Here is a 25632-nt window from a genome sequence, read left to right as displayed (position 1 = left end):
ATTCATTAGCTTTTAAATGTTAACATAATATATGATGTGAGATTTGCTCTTAGGTGTATTGTATTGCTTGTTTGTATTTGTTAATTATTCGTAGATCATTAGAATGCATTTTGATTACAAATGACTGCTTAATATTGTAAATTATTCCACCGAATTTCCTTTTTTAAAATTTTGTGTTTAACATGGTTTAAGTTTCGATATCCCTTTTAGATGTTATAATACTCGACATTCATAATTCGCGAGAGAATTGTACCCTAACTTACTAGGCTTCAATTTTTTTTGATGAATTTGGGTAATCGAGCATCTCTTTGGTGATAAAAAAACCTTATGTTTTCAAAATAAAGCTTTTGAGATTTCAAATTGTTGGATCCTAACTTACTGGATGTGACATTTTGTTATCCTGATTTTAAAAGAAAGGCAATGATTGATGTTTAAGAACTCCGAGAAATCAAAACCTAACTTACTGGATTTTGATTTCTCGTTTGACTTAAATGACCGAACAACCTCTTCAAAATTCATTTCGAAATTTGAAAATACTTAATTTTGACGATTGAATTGTTGCACTCTAACTCATTGAGTGTAGCACTTTATTTCTTCAAAATGAGTGCATTCAAATTGGTTTATTCAAATTTTCTTTTCAAGGGATCGTATTTTAAAATCTTTTCAAAAATTCGACACTAAGACATTAAACAATCGATTCGGTACCAATTTTGGGCGTTACGAGGGTGCTAACCCTTCCTCGTGTGTAACCGACTCCCAGACCTATTTTCTCAAATCTCGCAGACCTAAAATTTATTTTTAATGGTGAACCGATCACACCTTAGTAAAAGATCAGTGGCAACTCCTGTTTTCATCTTCAAAGTCGATTCCCTTTTTTTCAAATTCAAAAAAAATGAGTGGTTTCGACAAATTGGTCTCCTTTGCACCACCACTTGCTTCGCCTTACCTTCTCCCATGTTGATACCTCTCATCAATAGTTACCATACAATCATCAATGTTATCAATTTGTTACGTTTTGGATCTAAATCATTAATTATCGATAAGGATATAAAAATAAGCTGATGTGCATAGCAATGTGAGGAATATAACAAACAAAACACTAAGCTAATGGTTTGATAAAGAAAAACATCTTTTATTTACTATTGGTTTTGGTAGGAACAACTTACAAGACAGGAATAAAGTTGTTTAAGATATAAAATATGTAACTTGAAAAGATGATGGATTCCTTGCTTTAACTTTACAAATGAACTAACAACCCTAACTCTCTTTTTTTCCATTCTTTGCATATAAATATATCATTGTTGGATCTTCTTATATTGTCTCAAGTTTCTTTCTTTCTTTCAAGGATCTGTTTAACATGGGCAATTCAATGGGTCATTTCATGGGAAAAGGTATGCTTTTTTTTTCTTTTTAAAAATACCCATTTTCTTAATTCAATCTCAAATAATATCTAGAGCCCTAAGATTGAGTTTTGAATTCATGACAGGGCTGCCATCTACACAGATGTTAAGCTATGTGTTTAAATCTCTTCATGAACAGTTCACCGAATCAGAAATCAACAGCTTCGATGATTTCCATGCCGCCATTCTTGATATCTTGAAGTAAGTAATGTATATATGGGGCTATTTTATCAAAATAGTTAAAAAAATATTATATTTACAAAAATAACCCAAGTTTAAAAAGAATCACCAAAATAACCTGAAATGAACAGTGAAATGGGGTTGTGGCCTGTCAATGGCCGAAACCACCTCGTATTTTGGACCCATGATTGCTTGATAATTGTGTCAGACTTAAAAAAATGATTTTTTTTGTTTTGGCCTCCCAATGGCCGGAAGCTGTGTATTTTTTTTAAATTATATAATACTGGTATATAGAAAAGAAAAAAAACGAAAAAAAAATTTTGGGTGTCGACCCCTGTATACGAAAAAAAAATTTCGGGTATTAGTCTGTCAATTGTCGGCACCAAAATACGAAAAAAACAAAAAAAAAATATTTTTTTAGTGGTGGCTTGTCAATGGCCGGCATCACCTTTATTTAAATTTTTTTTTACTTTTTTCGTGTTAATGGCAGGCACCAGTATACGAAAAAAGTAAAACAAAATTTTTTTTTGGTGGTGGCCTGCCAATGGTCAGCACCACCTTTATGAGAATTTTTTTTTACTTTTTTCGTGTCAATGGCATGCACCAGTATACGAAAAAAGTTAAAAAAAATTTTGGTGGTTCCAAAATTTTTTTTTACTTTGGGTCTGTCAATGGCCGACACCAATATACGAAAAAAGTAAAAAAAAATTCCGTGGTGGCCTGCCAATGGCCGACACCACCTTTTTCACAATTTTTTTTTACTTTTGGTCTGTTAATTGCCGGCACTAGTATACGAAAAAAGTAAAAAAAAAATTTGGTAGTGGCCTGCCAATGGCGGGCACCACCTTTTTCCCAATTTTTTTTTTTTACTTTTGGTCTGTAAATGGTCAGCACCAGTATACGAAAAAAGTAATAAAAAAATTGGTGGTGGCCTGCCAATGGCCGGTAACACCTTTTTCCCCAATTTTTTTTTTTTACTTTTGGTCTGTCAATAGCCGGCACCAGTATACGAAAAAATGGTGCCAGCTATTGACACGAAAAAAGTAAAAAAAATCCCATAAAGGTGGTGCCGGCCATTGGCATGCCACCACCAATTTTTTTTTTTACTTTTTTCGTATACTGGTGCTTGCCATTGACACGAAAAAAGTAAAAAAAAATTCAATAAAGGTGGTGTCGGCCATTGGTAGGCCACCAAAATTATTTTTTTTTACTTTTTTTGTATTCTGGTGCCGGCCATTGACAGACCAATACTTGAAAAAAAAATTCGTATACAGGGGGTGCCGGCCATTGACAGGCCAGCACCCAAATTTTTTTTTTCTTTTTTTCTTTTTTGTATACCAGTATTTTACAATTTAAAAAAAATACACTTTTCGGCCATTGACAGGCCAAAACTAAAAAAATCATTTTTTTTAAGTCTGACACAATTATCAGGCAATCATTGGTCCAAAATACGAGATGGTTTTGACCATTGACAAGCCACAACCCCATTTCACTGTTCATTTCAGGTTATTTTGGTGATTGTTTTTAAACCTGGATTATTTTTGTAAATATAATATTTTTTTGGACTATTTTGGTAAAATAGCCTATATATGGCAATTATGGTTTGCAAATTTATAGTAATGATTTTTATTTTGTTGCGTTGATTGTACAGTGTTATTAGCACAGCATTACCTGGTAAACATTATGATGCCCCATCTCGCCGTGAAGTCGAGGTCAGTCTATTCTATATATATTAATTTTGAAACATTAGATAGAACTTCCCTCTCATCAAAATCAAATCAACAATTTCAGAAATGTTTTAAAGCATGGGAAAACGAAAAAGACCCTGAGAAAAAGAAGAAGATATTTATGAAATTTATCCAGGAAATAAAACTTAGCCAGCTCGATAACACAACCATAATAACGGGAATAGTGACGCCGCCAGCAGCCATGGCAGCGAAGAAAGCGGGAGAATTTTTGCCTCATTTGAGCGTGATAAAGACGATTCCGGATGTAGTTTTCGTACCATCGGTGACAATGGCGACCTTAGTCATTTCCAAGCTTTCTAGAAGGCTTTACGGGCGAAGCGCCACCCCTGTGCCAACAAAATCAGCGTCCTTTAATGTGGATAAGCCTGAAGTACTTGAGCCTGCCGCCGCCAAGGAAATCCCACCGTCACCTGCCATCGCAGTTCCTGCCGCGGTCAACTCAGCAATCACGCCATCACCTGCCGACCCAGTACCTGCCGCCCTCCCACCACAACCCCCATCTCCAAAATAGAAAACATTCAACAAAAACAACCTTATATATATAATGCGTTTTTATGTTTTCTACAAAATTGTAATTGCAATATCAGTTGCCACAACTAATGAGAATATTCAAGACACATCTGGGTAAAAAAAAAATTTTATGCTTGATATATTGAAAATGTATTTTATTTTTATTTTTAAGTAGTTTTAAAAAATTCACATGTATTATTTATAGTATATATTTTTAATATCTTATTATACTTTTTCAAAACACTTGTCAACTTCTGATATTACTTGTGGAATTTAAAAACTTCAGTGGCAGTATACCAAATAATTTTTCTAATATTTATTAAAATTTCAATTTAATGTTTGGGAAATTATTTGGTACAATGTCATGAGTTTTGAGACTCTACAAGTAAAGTTAAAGGGTTCACAAGTTCATGGACGTCAAAACCACTAAATATAAATTCAAACGATAAAATAACACTAAATAGCAATATAGAGTAATAGCGTCGAATCCACAATGATTGGTTGATGTCCACGAAACCAACTAAAAATACGACAAAGGCAAGTGCAGTAGTGCAACTATCAATAAATAGTATAGCTACATTAAGCAAAGATATTGTTCCCACGATGACTAAAAGTACTAGTAATTACCGTCTTTCTATTATTTAACCGACAAATTGAAATGATTGAATTAAACTAAAATTAACTAAATTAATTAACTAAGAACTCGACAAAGAATAAATCAGGAAAATAATTGAATAATAACCAAGAAGCGAAACAATACCCAAGAAAGAATCCGCCTAGACTGCATCTGTCATTATCAATCTAAATTAAACAATTTATTCACTTAATACATTGATCCGCAGAAATCACTAAATTATGTTAATATCTTTCTTTAAGACTAAGAGCAACTGACACTAAGTTGATTAATTGAAATTTCTTTCTAATTAAAACCCCTATTATCGTATTAACTCAATCTATGGATTCCCCTATTAGATTTGACTCTAATCCGGTAGATTTATGTTGTCCTCTTTTTAGAATTGCATGCAACTCCACTCAATTATATTACTCTTAAACAGGATTTATTCCTCCTCTAAATTAAGCACATCAAACATGAATTAATAATCTAAAAATATTAAATTAAGAATTAAATACACATAATTGAAAAAAAAATCAAATTTTTATTGCGTAAAATAAAAAGCAAAAGACAAAATTCATCATAGGGTTCATCTACTCTAAATATTTAAAAAATTAAGGTCCATTTATTTGCAGGAAAACATTTTCTGAAATTTCCAGTGTTTATTTGATTGAAAACATTTTACATTTAAAAAATATTTTCCAAGACACGGGTAAAATGGATGGGTTTTAGGGGAAAATGTCTTAGGAATTTCATTTCTATAAGACATTTTTTAGTTCCTCCTTCATTTAGGTAAGGCTCGTTCTCCTTCTTCCGTTCTTCATTCCTTCTCCTTCTTCCGTTCTTCATCTTCTCTTCTAGGTAAAAGTCCGTCGCATATATTCTCTTCTCAGCGGATTGGGTATTGTTTCAGGGAAAAATGGGTCATTCAAGCCGGACGCTCTATGTGGGCAATTTGCCTGGGGATACTCGTATGAGAGAAGTTGAAGATTTCTTTTACAAGGTTTTCTTTTCCCTTGTTATTCTCAAATCATTACCTATGTTCTTTCTTGTAGTATTTTACTAAATAGTTTCAAAAGTTACTCTACTGTGACCTATTTTTATAGTTTTAACTTTGGGTAGTGGAGATATGGCATAACTAGCTGTGTGAAAAAAAGAAAAAGAAAAAAGAGGAAGAAATAATTTTGTTGGATTAATCAATTTTGGGTTTCCAAATTACTGTTTAACGTATTGCTTTATCTTGTTTTGGAGGTTTACCGCTTGCTTAGAATTTTGTGTTTTTATATTGCAGTATGGACCCATTGTTGATATTGACTTGAAGATCCCACCAAGGCCCCATGGTTATGCATTTGTTGAGGTGAGTTTTAATATTTTGTGATTTGAGGCAAAGAATAATAGGAAATCAGTTTTTAGGTTTCAGTAATCTAACAATTGCATATTGCAATTTGAGGATCCTCGTGATGCTGAAGATGCAATTCGTGGTCGAGATGGTTATAAATTTAATGGGAATCGTCTAAGAGTTTGTAGCTAATCTTGTTTAGTTCATATATATTAGTTTAAAGCTTTCTACCTGCCTGACAATGGTTATGATTCTTTATTTTTAGGTTGAACTTGCTCATGGTGGGCGAAGACCTTCTTCATCTGTGGATCGTTATAGTAGTTACAGTGGTAGCAGTAGTCGTGGGCCTTCCAGGCGCTCTGATTATCGTGGTATGTATTGTTCTCCTAATCATCTTTGTAGTTTGGCAAACTGCTGCTGTGTTCAGTTAACCTCATAATCCCTTTATATGCAGTTTTGGTGACTGGTTTACCTTCTTCTGCTTCATGGCAAAACCTAAAGGTGAGTGTTATAGCAATTGCTTGTTCTTTACTTCAATTCCTTTTCTGTGCTTGTAATTTTTCCTTGATTGTTGCCTTTTCGCATGGCTTTGATCTACATACGTGTATGTATATGGAAAACGATGATAAAATACTAATTATGAAATTAGTTAAAGTTGTAACATGGTCTATGCATCAAGGTTTTTGAAATGCATAAAAGTGTGTTTTCCGTTTTAAATGATTTTTTGTTTTATGACCAGGATCACATACGAAAAGCTGGGGATGTTTGTTTCTCTCAAGTGTTTCGTGATCGTGAAGTTTAGAATTCTTATCATGCTCCTTAATGCATAAGGACTTCATTCCATAACTATAGGATGAAATAGCTTAGATTCCTCTGGGATTTATGTATTGTTTATCAACATGATGCATTGCAAGTTTGCTTCTGCACATGATTTGCTTCTTGTTTACATTCATTTGACAGTTATCTTGAGGAAAAAATTATTTGACTTTTATATTAATGTTATTGCATTTTCTTTACAGGCATGATAGGGATTGTAGATTACACAAACTATGATGATATGAAATATGTTGTAAGCCACTGTTCTTTAACCTTGTGGACTTTCTAAGTTTTAACTTGTTTACATGGAGTTGGTATTTGTGTATACTTTAACTTAAAAGGCTATACTTCCTCTAATTAGCTATCTTAACTTGGAAGATAAGGAAGCTTGATGACTCTGAGTTTCGAAATCCATTTAGCCAGGCTTACATACGGGTATGTTTAGATGCATTTTAAGTCTTAGATCTATGCTTCTGCGACATTACTTGATAGCGTATCTAACTGTCTTTTTTTTCAGGTGGAGTATGATTCAAGATATGATTCTAGGCGCAGCTACTTTAGAAGTCCTAGTCGTAGCCCATATAGTCGAAACCCTAATCTAGAATTGAATCTATCAATCCTTTTTCAACAGTTAATTCTGCCCATTTGCAAACATATTCTATCATTGTAACATGCTTACGCATATCTGCTGGCTGGTTTATTTTATCTCAGCTGTATTTAGATAACTTGATTCCCTTAAATTATAATAGGGTGAAACTATGGAGATGAGTCTTGCGAGACTGGTTCCCTTGACGAAGAAATCGAACTAGTAAAGCAATGCGAGGGAATCGAAAGGGTAGAAGAGTTGGAAAAAGAGAAAGCTGATATTGCAATCAAGAGTCTCCAATGTCTTCCTCAAAGCGGTTTCCAGTTAGGGCTTAAAGATATGGTGATGTTTAATCTAGAAAGGATTGATTAGTTTAACAAATCCAAAATAAGCAGCATGATACATGACAGATAAACATGCCATGAAGTTGAAGCCTGTACTAATATAGAACAACTTTCTTAGGATATTAATTGGTTCCTTGTCTCTGGTTGTATATTCATACAAGGCTTTGAGCTTTGACTTGAGCTCCTAGTTTCAATGTCTTCAAATTGTACATTTGTCTGAGAAAAAATAATTTCTCTGTTAAATTAAATTGATGAACAATAAAATTTTTGTGGTCATCAATATTAAGCTAATAAACTTCCATTATGTATACAAGGAAAACCTATGTTATAGGGGTTTCCCTTTTTCTTCTTAAAGTATTTGTGTTTGATGTTTATCTGAAAAAGTGTGAATAGACTTTGGTTGTTTTCAATTTATGATGTTAATATTCTAGCTTAATAATTGAGTATTATTATATATTTAATTTTATTTATTTATTTATAAATAAATCATTGCAATATATGTAAAAATAATTTAAAATATAAATTTATTAATATATATAAATTTATTAATATATGTAAAACCAGCTTTTTCGAAAAATATTTTCAGAAAATCTGCCAAACAACAGAAAATATTTTACACAGATTCATTCAAACACCAGAAAAGTAAATCATTTCCAGAAAAGTAAATCATTTTCCAGAAATCATTTTTCGGAAAACATTTTACTGCAAACAAACAGAACCTTAATTCATAAGCGCAAATAAAAACATCTCAAAGTTAGTATAACCACAAGAAATAAAGAAGCTTATAAAAACTTCAAAGAAAATAAAAGGAGATATTCAATCTTCATAGAAATCTGCTTCAGAGTCGACTTCAATGGCTTTTTCGGAGTTGTTTTCTTCAATATTCTCTAACGACTCCCTTTCCTCTTCTTATAATTGGTATTTATAAGTCTTAAAGTGCCTGAAAAACATAAAAATTGCATTTTTCCGCATGTCCAAAGTGCGAATCGTGAAATCCACGCAGTCTGACACATGGATGTGTGGCAGCCCGTGTGGCTCACACGGTCATGTGTCCAACCCGTGTAGCTCCTAAAATCTGCTCCAATTCTCTAATTTTCGCTCCGTTTTCGCTCATTTTGTTCCCAAATGCTCTCCTAAGTATAGAAACATGAAATTAAAAGATTAGGAGCATAAAATTCACCATTTTGCATTGATTAATCACCCAAAAACACATTAAGAACGAGATTAAAATATATTACTTTTGACACTTATTATTGGTTATCTAATTTCTCCTTTTCTTGTGACCATAACTATTGTCGCAGCAATAGGCGTGCCCACAACTCGTGACGAACTTGCTGGAAAATAAATAAATAAGGGGAGTTGGAAATGTTTGGAAAGTAAATAAAGTGAAATTGAAACAATAAAAAATTATATAAATAAAAATAAAATAAAATAAGAAAATGAAATTGAATTTAGTAAACAGTAATATAAAATTTTAGCCTTAGACTCGGTGAATTCCAATTCCGAATCGATTCTTGAAAATGAGTTTTCTCTTCCAAACCATTAGTTTGTTATAGCGACTAAGAATGTCACAACCGTCAATTCTTTCTCTCATAGTTGATTTCTGTACGACCTGCAAACCAACCCTTACCGATTGTCTAACCGTGATACACACGTCCACAATTCAAGACCTTGGCAACCTTACGTTTTGAAGAACCCAACTCGGATCAACAGCCTTAACCGCGTGGGTCATTTACATTCAATCACTATCTCCCTTGACGAAAATCCCACTAGTATGACCTTGCTAGGATACGCCAATTTGTTCACAGAAATTCGAATACAGCACGGCCGGCTCGACTTCCCAACTATACGCCAAAACGACTCCAACCCAACGTGTACTTTGTGTTGAAATTGGATTAACTTTAATGGACGAATTTGTACTATCCCATATTCCAGAGAGATGGTGAATACCGTTATAAAATATTTTTAATGCGGATTCATTTTCTCACAATTCTTAACCGGAAAGAATATCGGCCTAAAGTTAAATAGGAGTTTAGCTAAGCATGAAATTGGTCATGTTTAGTTGGTTTTTGGAAGGCGTTGAATGGTAAGGTTGAATGGTGGAAATATAAAGGACTTGAGAAGCAATTAAACCAAAGTAAAAAAATGGAAAAAAAAATAGCAGAATGCCTGCACTAGCTTTGACATGAGAAAGAAAAGAAAGAAAGAAATTGCATTCAATTTCCAGTGTATCCTAGTACATTTTTCAAAGGCCACCACTCATCCTATTTATATACATATCATATGCTAAAATTAGTCTAACTCACCTAACAACCAATTTGACACGTCTCCAAACGGGTTATTTTTCCCTACTCATGGTAGCTCAGTTAGTGGAGTGTTTGCAAGTTTCCAGTTCGCCACTCGAACCTTTTTACACGAAATGAGGTGTCAACCCAAGCACCTTATCTCAGTTACTAAAGTCAGTCACATTCCTGAAATCTTCACTTATAACTTAAGCCATCAACGGAGTAGTTTTTTTTTTTTGCCATTAGCAAATACATTTAAAATCAAATAACTAAGAATTATATACTTACCAAACAAAATTATAAAGAATCAATTTTCATGAAACAATCTAATTACAATATTTCAACTTTATAACACACGTCGATTAAACTAGATAATGAATATTTTAATTCAAGAACCACCCAACTATATAGATTTTCTAAGCATTGGAATTAGAGGCTCAATGTCCAACACCTCCTTACTTAGCCCACATTGCCCTCAATGTGTAATAATAAAATAATAAATATGAAAGAGAAGGGTCAAGTGTACTCCCCGTGTATGTTTAATTTGGAATAGGGTGGTTTGGGCAGTTTGAGTTGGTTCTGGCTGGTTCGGTCTTGGGTGTATGTTTCAACAAATGGCAGCACTGAAATTTCACAAGGCATGCCCATGCAACAAAAGAAATCTTATTCTGATTTATTTGTGGATGAAAAGGGATAGCATCTACCATCGTTCTTGGAAAACAACACATTTAAATATATTGAATAATAATCTTATTATTTTTATTTTCAACATAAATTAAACTTAATTCAAAATTAAATAAATTAAAATAAATAAATATGGCTTGCCTCCCAAAAAGCGCTTTTGTTTAATGTTGTTAGCTCGACGACCTAAGTGTTATTCGTTTGGTTCCTTGAGAATTAATTCTTCGACCATGTGCAATTGGAAGTTCTCGTAAAAAAGTTTCAACCTTCACCGGCCCATTAACCTTGAAATACTTCTCAGATTCCCCCATCATCGGTGGATTGAGACGTCTTTGAGCTTCTCCGTTCGGGTTTGGCTTTTCCTCTATCGGAATCCTTAAATGTTTTGGTAACAATTTGAGTTCCAGCCCTAGAGCCTGCAAAATAGAAGAAAAAAGTTTAGTTTTAGAAGGAGATAATTCAAAGGTTTTACTTGGAATTTTCTGAAATTACGGTGCCTCCATTTAAGCAACCATTTCGTGCATTAACTTTTCGACCGTCATCCATTCCTCTCAGTTTTTCATAGTATCATAATCTAAACTTCTGCAAAGAACAATTTGTAACTCATCTTCTTCATGATATTCAAAATGCAGCTCAGTTAAAGGCTCAATTATATCAACAATAGAAACATTCGTAATCGTGCTAGGATGACCCATGGCCTCATAAAGATGTCTTTATGACTAGAGTTATGCAAATATCTAATAACCAACAACCATTTTGGAAAGAAAAGTTTTTAGCAGGACTTCCTACTTTATTAGGGGAAAAGGTTAGAAATCAAGTTAAAGAAAATTCAGATGTATTATTCCATATGAAAAATTTACATATGGTGAACTAATTAGTTTCACCTAAAAGAATGGATTAAAAATTTGTCAAGATTTAAAATTAAAAAAATAACTTAAAAAGGAAATATATCAATGTAAGAAGGAATTAGGATTATTCTACCACCAATTTGACATTAGAAATGAACTTTCTTCTTCAAAAACATGTTACCCTGTAAAACCAAAGAATAGGAGAAGAAATATTTCAGAATATTATAAAAAGCCCAAGTATAGAAAATATAGAAAAGAAAAGAAACAATAAAAATCAGAAAATAAAATAGATAAAAACAATAAAATGTTATAGCTGTAGAAAACCAGGACAAATATCAAAACATTGCAAGATTAAAAGAAAAATTAATAATTTAAATCTAGATAAAGAAATAGAATAAAAAGTTAATAAAATTCTTTTAGAAACAACTTCTTCTGAAAATGATACATCTACTAAACCAAATAAATTACAAATAGACAAATTACATAAACATCCCAATCCTCTTATGAAAATGAACCTTCAATTAATATGTTAACCAAAGACCAAGAGTTCATGATTGAAGTTATTGATAAAATTCAAGACCTAGAACTTAAAAGAGAATATTTTTTAAATTAAAATCCTCATTAAAAGATAAACTAAAAAAAGAAAAAGAATCATCTCTAGTCAATCACAAATGTACGATATATAAGATATAATATTTAATAAAAATGAAAAAACAAAACCTAGACAAAATTACAAATTCTTAATTACAACTAGAAATAAAACAAATTAAATTGGAGCTTTCTCAGCTTAAAATTTAACAACAAGAAATGAAAAAATAAATGCAGACTTTAAACATGAAATCCCATAAAATAGTTCTTCAAAAATTGAACCCGAGCCTGAAGAAAATACGCAGGAATATATGATGGTTCTCACTGAAGTATCTATCAAAAGATATTTAATAAAAATAAATATTATTATAAATAATGAATTTCAACTAATAGCCCTTTTTTATACAGGAGCAGATCAAAATTGTATTAGAGAAGGGATAATTTCAACAAAATATTATTACAAAACATCAAAATCTCTTAAAGTTGCAAACGGTAAAAACCTCAAAATTACTTACAAAATCCCTAATGCAAAAATCTGTAACAAAAATATAAAATATCAAACATGTTTTCTAATGGTAAAAGATATTACCCAAGATGTCATATTAGGAATCCCATTCATATCCTTACTCAAGTCATATAAAGTAACAAATAATTCAATCTCTACCAAAATTTTAAACGCTAAAGTAGAATTTCCTTTTGTAGAAAAAACCCAAAATAAGAAATTTCAACTTATTAAAATCTTTATTCATCCATAATGGGCAAATCAATAATTTAATTAATTATAAACAGAAACAAATCTCTTTTTTAAAAGAAGAAATATATTTTAAAAATTGACTGAACAATTAGAAAAAAGAGAAGTTCAAAAAAAGATAAATCAAATTAAAGAAGAAATAGAACCAACAATTTGTTCTGACATTTCTAATGCTTTTTAGAATAAGAAAAAACATGAAATAACATTTTCATATGAAAATAATTTTGATGAAAGACAAATACCAACAAAAGTAAGGCCAATACAAATGAACAAAGAAATGGAAGAATTTTGTAAAAAAGAAATACAAGATCTACTTAATAAAAAATTAATCAGGAAAAGCAATTCTCCTTAGAGTTGTTCAGCATTTTATGTAATGAAAAATGTAGAACTCAAAAGAGGAATGCCAAGATTAGTAATTAATTACAAACCTCTTAATCAAGCTTTAAAATGGATTAGGTACCCAATCCCAAATAAAAAAGATTTGTTACAAAAATTTTGCAATGCAAATATTTTCTCAAAATTTGACATGAAATTAGGATTTTGACAAATCCAAATAAAAGAAGAAGAAAGATACAAAATGACATTTATTGTACCATTTGGACAATATAAATGGATTGTGATGCATTTTGTATTAAAAAATGCTCCATCTAAATTTCAAATAATAATGAATTGTATTTTTTTTACCAATATTCCCAATTTACAATAGTATACATTGATTATGTATTAATGTTTTCCGAAAATTTAGAAAAATACTTCAAACATTTATTCATCTTTGTAAAAGTAAAAAAATAGTGGTTTCTTCTAAATCCAAGATAAGTTTGTTTCAAACCAAAGTAAGGTTTCTAGGTCATTGCATTACCCAATGAACCATTACCCCAATAGAAAGATCCATAGAATTTGCCAGCAAATTCTCAAACCAAATCCTTGATAAAGTTTAATTGCAAAGATTCTTAGGAAGCCTCAATTATTTCACGGACTTTTATCCAAGTCTTAGCAAATTATATAAGCCCTTATATAATAAGCTCAAAAAGGATTCACAACCTTGGACAAATGATCACACTAATATTATTACCCAGATTAAAAAAACAAATTACTAAACTTCCTTATTTACATTTAGCTTATCCAAATTCCCCAAGATAGTAGAAACAGATGCTTCTGAAATAGAGTATGGTGGGATCCTAAAACAAGTTAAGAGAGGAAAATAGCAAATAGTCCAGTTTACCTCCAGACACTGGAATCCAACTCAGCAAAATTATAGTATTATTAAAAAAGAAAATTTATCAATTGTTTTATGCATTACAAAATTTCAAAGGGATTTATAAAATCAAAATTTTCTTTTACAAATTGATTGCAAATCAGAAAAAGAAGGTTTACAAAAAGATGTTCAAAATATTACCTCAAAATAGATTTTTGTAAGATGGCAGACAATTTTTAGCATATTTGATTTTGATATTTAATACATCAAATGAGAAACTAATTATTTGTCTATTTTTTCACTAGAGAGTTTCTTCAAAAATGCGACCCAAACTCAAAGACAAAGGAAAAGGAAAAATAGGGGAATCATCCACAAAAACCAAAATTTTCTCAAAACCAATTAAGTCATTGTATGAAATTTGCCTTTAAAAAAGAAAATGAGAGATCGTCATCCTCATCAAAATCCTCCAAAAATGCATCCTTTCAGGATGCACATGATCCAAATGAAATTGGTTCACAAATCAAAAAATGGATTGAGTCCCTCTCTCAACCCCCAAAAGTAGCATTAGCCTTTTCTCAATTAAAAGAGGAAATTCCTCTCAAACAAATTGCTGGTGAAACAACAAAGATTTCAAAAAAAATAAAGAGATTGTTTTACACAAACTAAAATCTCTCAAAAATATTTTAAAAGAAACATCTCTCCAGGATGTTTTCTCAAAAGAAGTAGCAGTGTATTCACAGACTACTACCTGAAAATCCTCACAATATTTTCCAAACAAGTGTTTTGAAAAAATTCTTATTATGGAGAAAGAATTTTTAGAAAAACTTCAACATATACTTGTAAAAAAACTTTTTAATGAATGGCATTTTAAGCTATCAGATTCTCAAAAACCTCAGCAGTATTATGAATATATACTGGTTCAAACTGGATCAGTATTGTTCAAACACTATACAGACCCCAAAAATCCAAAATTTATCACCCATTCAACATCTCAAATAGTTAAAATTCTTCGACCAAGAGATTGGGATGAAAATCCATATTCTCCAAAGAAATTTCTAGCCAAATTCACCACCAAAATAAACCACCAACCATATTTTCACATATTGGAATTACCAAATGGCCTGGTACAATACCTTCCTAATGAACAATTAACATATGAGACATTCCTGGCTCATATATTTCAAATATGGTACCCAATTCAAATTCCCAAATTGGTTTTAGGAATGGTGGAATTGGTATGGACCATCATCTTTCAAAATCCTACCAAAAAAATTCAAAAGTTATGGCCCAAATTCTTTGACAAATTCCAACCTGGACCAAACCAAAAGCACATCTACTGAACAATTTATTTTTTCTCAAAATTGTGCATTTCCTGGATTATTTCCTGGAATTATTCTTATGAACATGATCCATGTGTTGAAATTCCACTATTAGTTCAAAATTTCATAACGAAATGGTGGGATAAATTTAATGTTAAAAAATATGATTCCAAGTATTTGGATAATTTCTTCAATAAAAATCCAAGATTATGTAAGTCCACGGTCCCGGATCAAACTACAAAAAAATTCCTTCAAGCAAAATCGACTGTTAGTCAAGATCAAGAAGGAACATAAAAAGCTCATCGCTGAAATGCTCAGTTCAATGGATTTTGGATCAGAAGATGAGAAATCTTCAACGTCTTTAATCAAAATAGTGGATCTTGCTGACAACCACCTCAGTAACTATCACCAAAACCAAGAAAAATTGATGATAATTTTACTAAGACAAGAGATGAATGAAGGCAAAAAAAAATGAACATGGGAGATTCCCTGCAAAGCAAAGACAAAAATAAACAAGAGTGATTTCCTGCCAAAAGCAATCAATAATGAATAGTGAAATTCCCTATAGAGCAAAGACATAAATGAACATAAGTGATTCTCTACCAAAAGCAACCAAGAATGAACAGTGAAATTTCCTGCCAAGCAAAGATAAAAATAAACAGTGAGATTCCCTATAAAAATGTTGTAATCAAAGAATATATTATTTGCAAATTATAATAATGATCTAAAAAGTAGCTATTATGTAATCTTTGTAATAATGCAAGGGATTGAATTCCCTAGAAAAAAATGTTGTAAAGAGGCACGAACTCTTTATAAAAGGCTCTCAGTTTTGTAATAAAAGACATGACTTCAAACACTCAATATAAAGATCAAAATTTTGTTTCTCCAAACTTTCTAGTTTCAAAATTTAAAATTTTCAAACTATTTTGTTTTTTTAAAATTTAATTTTAAAACAAATCAAATTTAATTTTCAATTTAAGTTTTCAAATTTTATTTTTCAAATTACGACTTCCATCTATCCATTTATCCAAGTTGGTTGTCATGGAACATTTAAGATTTTCAGATTTTATTTATTTTTAAATAATAATTATTAAAAATATAAGAACTCATATAAATTTATTTAAATTATTAATAATTATAAAAACTTATTAAAAATTAATAAAATTTCTAAAACTTGAAAAAAATGATTTTAAAGCTTTAAATCACTCACCTCCCTTAACAAAGCAATTTTAGATTTAGGTAGAAAGGGTTTAAAGGGTTTTTCTTAAGATTTGTACCAAAAACCATTATATTAATATTTATAGAGAATACCTAAATCTACTAATATTACAAAAATATTTAAAATATATTTAAAATTTATAGAAAACTATTGAATAATTTTTTATAATTTTAAATAATTTTTATGTTTTTCTAATAATTATTTAGAAAAACATCATTTAAATGAATTTGGACAATTAATTGTTCGGATTCAAATATACTTGGATAGCCCATTTTGTCCAAGTTCATTCATTACTTCCATACTTTATTTATTTCTAAATTATTTTATTTATTTTATTTTAAAAACATTTTTGAAAATTGTCATGTTAGCATCATATACATGTGACATGCCATGTGTTATTATTTACTTCCTCCGTTAGCTAATTCAGCAACCGTCATACTTGGTCAATGTTATGGAGAGGTTTAATTGATTAGTGCTTCAGGATTAAAGGCTCAATTGGATGATTTTTTTTACGAGGAACTAATTGGTTTTTTTTTTTGTACCTTAAGGAATATTTCAAATGGAGGGATTTTTTTTCAATCTTCTCAAAATGATATAAAAATAGGTTAAAGTATTTGGAAGGTCCCTAGTTTATAAGGATTAGATCAAATTAGTCGCTCTATTATTAAATAAATCAATTTAGTCTTTATACTACTAGAAATAATCAAATTAGTCCAAAGTGTAACAAAGTTAACATTTAATGTATAAAAAATATCTTGAATTTTTTTCAATTATAGTTCAATTCCAAACAAAATATTTTATTACAAAACTATAACAAAAATGTAAAAATATTAACTTTATTAAACAATAAATGTTATTTTCTAAACAGTAAATGTTAACTATTTTCCAATTTGACTTGATTTAATTCTTTTTAATAATACAAGAACTAATTTAATTAGGTCCTATAATAAAATGGTCTCTCAATCAATCAGATACATTCATCTATAAAAATATATTAGTTGCGTGAATCTAATGAAATATTTGTATACTCGTGTCATTCGTGTCTATTATTACTAGGTTTATCATAAATAAGATAGAGAAATAATAACGAATGAAATTGTATGATAAGATGGAGAAATAACAACGAATGAAATTATTATTATTATTATTATTATTACACCTAAGTTCATTAAACTATTAGTAAATTTATATTTTAATTATTCAACTTCAAAAAATTATAAGAATATTATTGAACTATTCGAAAATTTTCATTTAAATCACTAAACTGTTCGAAAATTTTTATTTAAATCACTAGGTCGTTAAGTTTTCTTTTTTTATAAAAAACTCGGCTAGCAGCTCCAAACAACAATTCGATAATTGGCACAATGACTCGATACCCATTGACAAATGGAATAACAAACGTTAGATCCACAATCAATATCTTAAATCGAATAAAAAAACTATTTCGATTCTAATCCACAAATTTGTGACATTTAAAGTAGTTTTATGAAAAAACAAAACTGTAACAGAAAAAATGGATAAGAATTACTTTCGATTGATGCAAACATAGTACAACAACAATTTTAACAACCTCATGACTAAAATAAAAACATTAAAATAGTCATTATAATTAACTGAGAAGGGTTTGACCTAATCATAAAATTTGCCCTATATTATTAGCCGAATAGATTAAGGTTTAAGAGCATATTAGGAACTAACAAAAGAAACTAATAAAAAGAAGATTGAACATGGTTTTGAAGGCAAAGCCTCAAGAAAAATCTGTTAAATTATGGATTAAAAAAAAGGGGGTTGGGGGGCAATATTGCAAGTTAGCACCACAGTGGGCAAAAAATCTAATGATAAACTGAACATGCATCTATGATAAACTTATAATATTAAAAAGAACTACAGAAATGGCTGCTGTGAATGCGATGGTTGCAATCCGCTGCCACTGTAGCTACCATAGTTAGAAGTAGCTGCTGCATTATATGACGACGTTGCAACTTTGTCATCTTGAGAATAGTAGTATAATCTTTGATCATTCGCTTGAGGGACATATGCAGGTTGATTCGGTATTTGATAATTGTAGGGATTCGGACCTGCATGAGTATACCTTTCCGGCATTCCTGTAAATGCAGCCCTCTGGTTGTAAACCAGTGGAGCTTGCCTACCTGGAGGTCCCCGATATCCTCGAAATCCACCATTGGGCCTTGATTTCTTCCGCGGGTGATGTTTACCAGAATCCCCCCTCTTTTCTTATTGTCTGCTTTTGCTTTTTCGAGTTGAGCCAACCTTTTCTGGAGTGGATCAAGGGAGTAGTCAGCTTCTAGGCCATAGTCTTGAACACATCTTATTACAGCTTTCAAGGCCGCGAGCTCTCGTGCATTTATGTCATCCTGTATACGAAGAGGAAACTGCCTGTCGGTATTTTTCTATAGAGAAAATTCATAGAATCAGGTCTTCATTTGGTATAAGCATACGTTACCTGTGAACCAGCAGCACCACGAGAATTCCCGCCCTTCCCTTGTGAGTTTCTCCGCAAATCTTTCAAGTACATCTTTAAGAGGGGCACAGGAGGAAACTTTTCAGTAAGCTGGAAGGTATGAATAAATCGTACCGCATCGACTTGTCTCCCGCTGTTAATCAATAACTCAACAAGGCCTGCCATGGTAAGACTCAGTTTAGCAAATGGATACCGAACAGTGGTATAGTCATAAGCAAGTTAGAGATACATTAGCATTATCAACTTGAGACACATCGTATGGAAACAATGGTCCTGCCTCCATACCAACCTGGCATTTTCGGTGTTAATCCAATGGAACAACAAAGCTCAGGTGCCTGCCGGCGGTGAGCAACTACAAAAACAAGCTTGCAGAGTTGTTCTTCGTCAAACTCCGAAGCGATCCTAAAAGTAGCAAGGAGCTGCAAAAAGGCTTCAGCTTCCAATGAATTGTCAATGGCAGCACCACTGCCTGCATTAGACAACTTAGGTTTCCACTCATCAGCAATTGCCTTGGCTAGCTGCTTGATTTCAGGGTTCAGAAGGTGAGTATCACCAGGGTCGATTCTGGCCAAAAAACTAGCCATGGCTTCTAATAAGACGACACAGGATTTGCGCATGCCCTGCAGGGCAGCATCTGTCTTATCCACCGTTTGACTTGTTTCGTCCGGAGGGTAAAACCCCTCCAGTGAATTCAGTACCAAACGGGCTGGTTCGCTTGCACTTTCAAGTGCAAGGGGAAGTTCCCGACAAATGTCATTCAGAATTTTCTGATTCTCCATTAAAAAGTTCAGAAGTCCTTTTGCATCCATTTGCTCACAAAAGTGGGTAAGCTCTGGACGCGACTTAACATCAGCCGCCATGTTTTCAGTAATTTCACTTGTTTTACGAGGAAACTCCTCATCGGGAGATTTTTTATCACCAACAGAACTGCTTACCTTGGTGTCTCCATTTTCTGCAGCATCAAGAGATTCTGCAGTTGTTGGTCGGAAATTTGCACATGCCTCAGCAATTGCAGCAACAGCAGCATCTTTTAGCTCCTGCACTCGGTCTAAGTAATCTTGTTCCTTAGTAGCAACAATTGCCTCCTTCTCAACAATCAACGCAAGGGTTTCAGCTTCTTTCACCTCATATTCCTTCTCCTTAGCTACAAGCTCTTCAGATTTCTTCTTTAATGTCACCTCAAGATTGCGGAAATATTGTTCAATTTCTGTCCAATGAACCTTGTTCTCAGAAGCATCCTTGAAAGCTTCCAGTTCATGAAACGCCTCATAAAGTTGCTCTATCAGAGAAGAAGCAGAATCATTTGCCTCACATTGCTCAATACCAGCCATAGTTGCGCAAAGTCACTGCTACAAGAAACAATTGCAAATTCTTAAATAAACAAACAAACGAATTAGCAATATCAGCATAAAGAAAGTTTTCATCCATGATCGCAGCCAACAAGGACGACACTAGGCAGGAGTAAAAACACACTATATTGGTGAAAACTTTCAATGTAGAAGTGAAGTGAACAAAACACACTGGACCCAGGTTTCGAGATAAGCCTAGCAGTCCATACCGTACCTTATCAAGAAACCAGAATATCCATGAGCTTGACTGCCTAACAGCAGTCAAATGTCATATTTCTTTAGATGTTTTAAGCAATCAAATAGAAGATAATCCCCAAATTCATATTCTTACTTCTTCGTAACAGGGCTCAATTTAACCATTCAAGTCTCTAAAGCACCCTAATGTCCTAAGAACTAATAAATAAATGTCGGATTATCACAAATCAAAACCATAAGAAAACCCATCATCATGTTCAAAGAAGATGAACAAATAACTCATGAAAATTAAGTTTTATTTATCAATTATTTAAAGCATAAAATTATCCTATCTTAATTTGCCTTGGATTTTTCATGAAATCCCAAACTGAATTCCTTGCTTTCTCGACACCTCTGAAAAAAATTCCTGATTTTATCCTCTCTTTTTTTAACATTCCGTTCTACATTATGAAAGCAAAAAACATCAAAAAGAAATTCAAGAAAAACAAAGATAGTGAAATTCAAAAAATCCAAAAATCCAACAAAATACATACATAATACAAAAAAAGGGGGAGAAATATAAGAGAAAATACCATGGATTAAAAACAATAATACCTCGGCTGCCTATAAGAAAAAAATTGCACACAAAATCCACGAAGGTGGGGCTTTGGGTGCAGAGAAAAGGGAAATGAATAAAAACCCTTTGCTCGTTGCTTGTCATGCGAAGGCTCCTTTATTGGTGTTTTTTTTTTTCTTTCTTTCTTTCTAATTTTTCTTGTTTTTCTTCATTTCCTTTTCCTCCGGATATTTCAGAATATTAAAAAGAAAATTTTCAGGGTTTTGGTCCATTTGTTTCATAAATTGGGTTCAATCTAAAAAATTCCAGGGCTTGGGTTTCCATCATTTTCTAAATTTGTGATTGAACCAAAAGCAACAAGAAGTTTTTGAATTTGGAGCAAAGCCCAAATCTAAAAGCTTGCTCAAAGTACAATGCCAGAATCTGTTCTTAAACTAACCAATGAGTTGGTCCTAAGCCCACACCAAAAAAGGAAAACCAATACTAAATACCACACAAAAATTCATTAAATTTTTGTTTAAAATAAGAAAAAAAAAAAGAGTTACAATCTAAATTCTTTGAATATCTCAAATTCTATATATAAAACTAAAGTTTGAATAACCTTGAGATTTCTATACTTCTTTTAATTTTAAATTTTAATTCTGCCACATTGAATACTTTTACTTTTTTTTATTTAAAATTTTTGATCCATTAAAGTTATTTATGTAATAATTGAAAAAGGTAAAATAACGTTTTTTAGCCCTAAACATTTATAGTTTTTGTTAATGTAATCTTTATTCTTTAAAATTACATAAAATTTTAAAAAAATAATAAAAATTAATTTTTCTCATTTTTAAATAAAAGCATAAAAATTTAAAAAAATTATTTTTTAAAATTAAAAAATTATGAAAAAAACTCTTTAAATCCAAAAAATAAAAATATTTTTTAAAAAAATTTAAATTTATTTAATATATAAAATGGTAATAAGAGATGTTCACAACCTTGGATTGGCCCGACTTGCCCATTTTATGTTTAAAATGATAAAAAAAAATAAAAACTTACATTAATATTAATTTTTATAATTAAAATTAAATATAAAATATTTTGTTATTATTTTTAAATAGGAAATGGTCCATTCGAGCGAAATCAACTCAGAGAAATTTTTTAAATTGGACTTTGACTTGGCCTTGCCCCATTCACATCTATAATGGTAATAAGTTATTTCGAGCTATTTATTTAGTCCAGATCATATTTAAATAGATATTTTTTTATTTAATTCAAATCATTCACATATATAATATATAATGTATTAATTAATTTTTAAATAATAATAATTTTGATTTGAATTAAAATTTAATATACCATGTAAATTTAGTGTTCAAAATACACTATAAAAATTTCAAAACTTAATTTATCACTTTCGTATTTTGCCAAAATAGGTCCATTTTTATACAGAAGTCTTTTAGTATAGAGTATTTTGAAATATACATATATTAAATTTAATCTGAACCAACTCAAAATTTGTATTATTATTTAAAATTATTTTATACTAAAATTTACATAAAAATAATTTTGATATATAATTAATCTGATTTAAAATATAAAAATTTTATCCAAAATTTGGAGAAAACTTATTAAATAACCCATTTTAAAAAAGATATATTTTTCATTTTTTAAATAATTTGAAATGAAATTTTCATGGACTAAATGAATTTTAAATTTTTAATTTGAAATATTTTTATATTTTTTATTGAAAATAGGGAAAAAAATTGTTTTATACTTGTTTATGTGGTTTGAAAGAGTGAGAACTGAATTAACAAAAAATTGTGAATATTAAGAGTTAAACTCAATTTATAAGAGTCACATCAACAATTTTAAAAATTTTAAAAAGTAGAAGAGCTTTAAACTAAAATAGTTTTCTTTTGGGTCTGAAATGGATTTGGTGCATTCTCTGAATTTCTTTTCTCATGGCAAGAATTTTATATTATCAAGCTATCTCTCTCTCGGTCCGTGGTGTCTCCTTCTTCAATGTGAATTTGGGATTTGGACCTAGGATGGCATGGTATTAAGAATCAGATTAATATCGGTTTTTTTTTAATATATTGTATTTAGATTTTTTATTTTTTTTTGTTAAACAACTTTTACTTTTTCTTTAATTTATATTGTTATAGAGAATTTTTTTATTAAAAAGTTTATGGTTTAAAATTAAATTTGTTACTAATGTTATTAATATCGTAAAATTAATCATGTGTAAGTTATTTGTGAAATGTGGTAAATATTAAATTAATATATTCTGTCATTATATATTATATTATCATTAAAATTTAATTTTATAGTTTTAATAATTATTAATTTTATATAATTATAATATTAAAAGTATTTTAAATTAAATTAATATTTTTAAAAATTTGTTTCACTTTATAATTTAACATAATTATTATTAATTTCTTTTCCTATTAATAATATTTTAATATAAATATGTCATGCTTATAAATATATTTTCATAATATAAAGAACAATTACTTATTTTAAATATCATAAATGTATATTAGTTGTTTAGTTATAAAGTCGGACTTTTTTAGGTTTTGGGACAGATTTGTTTTGGTCTCGAACTTGAAGTTGTTACGGGCTCAAGTTTTCTTGGACTCAAATTTTTTTAGGCTCGAATTTTTTTGGGTTCAAATCTATTATGAGCTCGAATTTTCTTAAATTCGAATCGACATGGACGAAGTTTTCTGACTCGGGTTTATTTTGCCAACTATATCATCTAGTTTTGATTATTAATGATTGACAAGAATTTTTAGAGAAAAGATGAGCATATATGAAACATATACTAAACAAAGATAACAAAGCCTTTATATTTTAAGGGAAAAAAGGGTCAATGTTCAATAAGTGAGATAAAACAGTTACATGTAACAACTAGATATAATCTCAGACTAAAACATCTATAACCTCAGATTTAAGTCAAGCTTTTGGGAATCTGCATCAAGTTGAGGTTTTTGATTTTGCAAATTTTCAAGTCGGAAGCTTCCAGGCCAAATCGAAGCCATTGGTTTTTCACCCAAAAAGGGTGTCCCACCAGCAACTCCAAACCAAGGCCTGCTGGAATCAGTACTAAACCTTGCTACCATTGAAGACCCTTCTGATCTTACATCCTTGTGAACTACAGAATGAGGCTGCAGTACCCTAAGTGATCGAAACCCCATTGGATTGACTGGAAACCCCGTTTTGTGAGGTTGGGACCTTTTGCCTGCCCCTCTTTCCCTCTTGTGTGCGTTTTGGTGGCCTCCCAATGCTTGAGAACTATAAAACTTTCTCATACAGAAGTTGCATGAAAACACTTTGTTGCTTGCATTTGCAGGCTTTGATTCTTTATCACACTCTCCGCTCGTTGCGGCCTCCCGTCTGTTGAGCCCCAAACTCAATAAAACCCCCAAGTTATCATCTGCCCCGCCTGTTTCCATGTTTTCACCTCCGCTTGGATATAGATATAGAGTTGGGATCTCAACATCTGCATCGTTTATTTCTTCGTCCCTCGGGAAAGTCATAGGCCAAAGATTCTCAATGATCAGAAAGGGTTTATGTACAAGAAGTTTCTGATAGAGAGATGTGGTTATATAGGAGTTAGCAAAAGACGTGGCCGACATCTAATGGAATGGAATTAAAATTCGAATATCATTTTTTTTCCTGAGTTTCCCCTCTGGTGATGCTTGAACAATGGTTATGTCAACTATATATAATATTAGTGCTGACCATTTAAAAAAAAAAACAAAACTTAGGATTTCATGATTATCGTTTTCAACTTTTTCTAACACCCATTATGGTTGCATCAACTACATGATTCTCCTCTTGTATGAATTAATTTGAGGAAACCAAACCTTACCCTTGTTTTCCGTGGAGGAGATAAAGGAAGATTAACTAACAGAAAAAAAAGGGAAAATGGCATTAAATAGTCAAATCATTGAGAGTTAAATTCATGTTCTGTCTCCTTCAATCATTGTCTGAAACACATATTTGCATCCGTATGCAATTGTCGATTGTGTACCATAAAAGACAGCACTAGTTCTTTCAACCCACAACATTAACCCTGTTGGAATAAGTGGACTCCAATTGGGAATTACTATCATATATGAAGTGATAGTGAAATGAAACTCTTCCATTTAAACATAAAGTAAGTTAGAATCCTATCTTGAACACACAACGTATGGACAAGCTTTTCTTTTGGTTATCCAAACACTAAACATGACAAAATTAGGGTAAAAAGCTATATAGCATACAAAGAAAACTGGAAGCAACAAAAGCCGATTGCAAGATGATAGAATTCAATCCCACTGTTTAAAAATTGTGGGTCACAAATGTTGCTAAGCATCATATGCTCTGTTACCGATGCCATACTTGTCAAATTTTATAGAAAGGCTTGGCAAATTATGGACCACACCTTGCATCATGTATAATATTGCAGACGGAATGTGGTATTAATATTTTCTAGTTGTGTCGTATTTAGGGATACAAGAAAACTCGCCATTTTAGGAGTGAAAAGGGGATGGGCAATGGCATTCAATGATTCACCATAACTGTCTAGTTCCCATCCTTTTTGGTTCAGTTTTGTCGGTTTTGAACAAGCACAATCAATCTGTATATCATAGAAA

General features: G+C 31.2%; 3 protein-coding genes and 1 pseudogene across 10 annotated transcripts; 2 read left to right on the top strand and 2 right to left on the bottom strand.

Annotated features, from left to right (window-relative positions):
* Positions 1-1249: 1249 nt before the first annotated feature.
* Positions 1250-3945, top strand: LOC107914334 (uncharacterized). The gene is made up of 4 exons (XM_016843223.2): positions 1250-1391; positions 1487-1601; positions 3232-3292; positions 3372-3945. Exons 1-4 carry the CDS (start codon positions 1358-1360, stop codon positions 3837-3839), a joined length of 678 nt encoding a protein of 225 aa, XP_016698712.1. The 5' UTR covers positions 1250-1357; the 3' UTR covers positions 3840-3945.
* Positions 3946-5105: 1160 nt separating this feature from the next.
* LOC107914332 (serine/arginine-rich splicing factor SR30) lies at positions 5106-7890 on the top strand. 8 transcript variants are annotated; one of them, XR_001688787.2, is made up of 10 exons: positions 5106-5243; positions 5365-5454; positions 5743-5808; positions 5902-5970; positions 6056-6161; positions 6245-6291; positions 6530-6587; positions 6810-6859; positions 6968-7041; positions 7124-7288. XR_001688787.2 is itself a non-coding variant. In XM_016843215.2 (10 exons), the coding sequence occupies exons 2-10, from the start codon at positions 5371-5373 to the stop codon at positions 7274-7276; spliced, it is 690 nt and encodes a 229-aa protein (XP_016698704.1). In that variant the 5' UTR covers positions 5106-5243; positions 5365-5370; the 3' UTR covers positions 7277-7890. The 8 variants fall into 8 exon arrangements, 7 of the variants coding, with proteins under 7 accessions (XP_016698704.1, XP_016698707.1, XP_016698708.1 ...); XM_016843215.2 differs by having other exon boundaries at positions 6985-7041; positions 7124-7890; XM_016843218.2 differs by lacking the exon at positions 5902-5970 and having other exon boundaries at positions 6985-7041; positions 7124-7890.
* Positions 7891-18108: 10218 nt separating this feature from the next.
* On the bottom strand, positions 18109-21224 carry LOC121222418 (FRIGIDA-like protein 3; annotated as a pseudogene).
* A 2593-nt stretch (positions 21225-23817) lies between these two features.
* On the bottom strand, positions 23818-25123 carry LOC107915211 (zinc finger protein 7). The gene has a single exon (XM_016844375.2). The coding sequence runs from the start codon at positions 24628-24630 to the stop codon at positions 23929-23931; it is 702 nt and encodes a 233-aa protein (XP_016699864.1). The 5' UTR covers positions 24631-25123; the 3' UTR covers positions 23818-23928.
* Positions 25124-25632: the final 509 nt, after the last annotated feature.

This window comes from Gossypium hirsutum, chromosome D10 (assembly GCF_007990345.1).
Source record: "Gossypium hirsutum isolate 1008001.06 chromosome D10, Gossypium_hirsutum_v2.1, whole genome shotgun sequence".
Lineage (NCBI taxonomy): Eukaryota > Viridiplantae > Streptophyta > Magnoliopsida > Malvales > Malvaceae > Gossypium > Gossypium hirsutum.
This window is presented reverse-complemented; position numbering and strand designations above follow the sequence as displayed.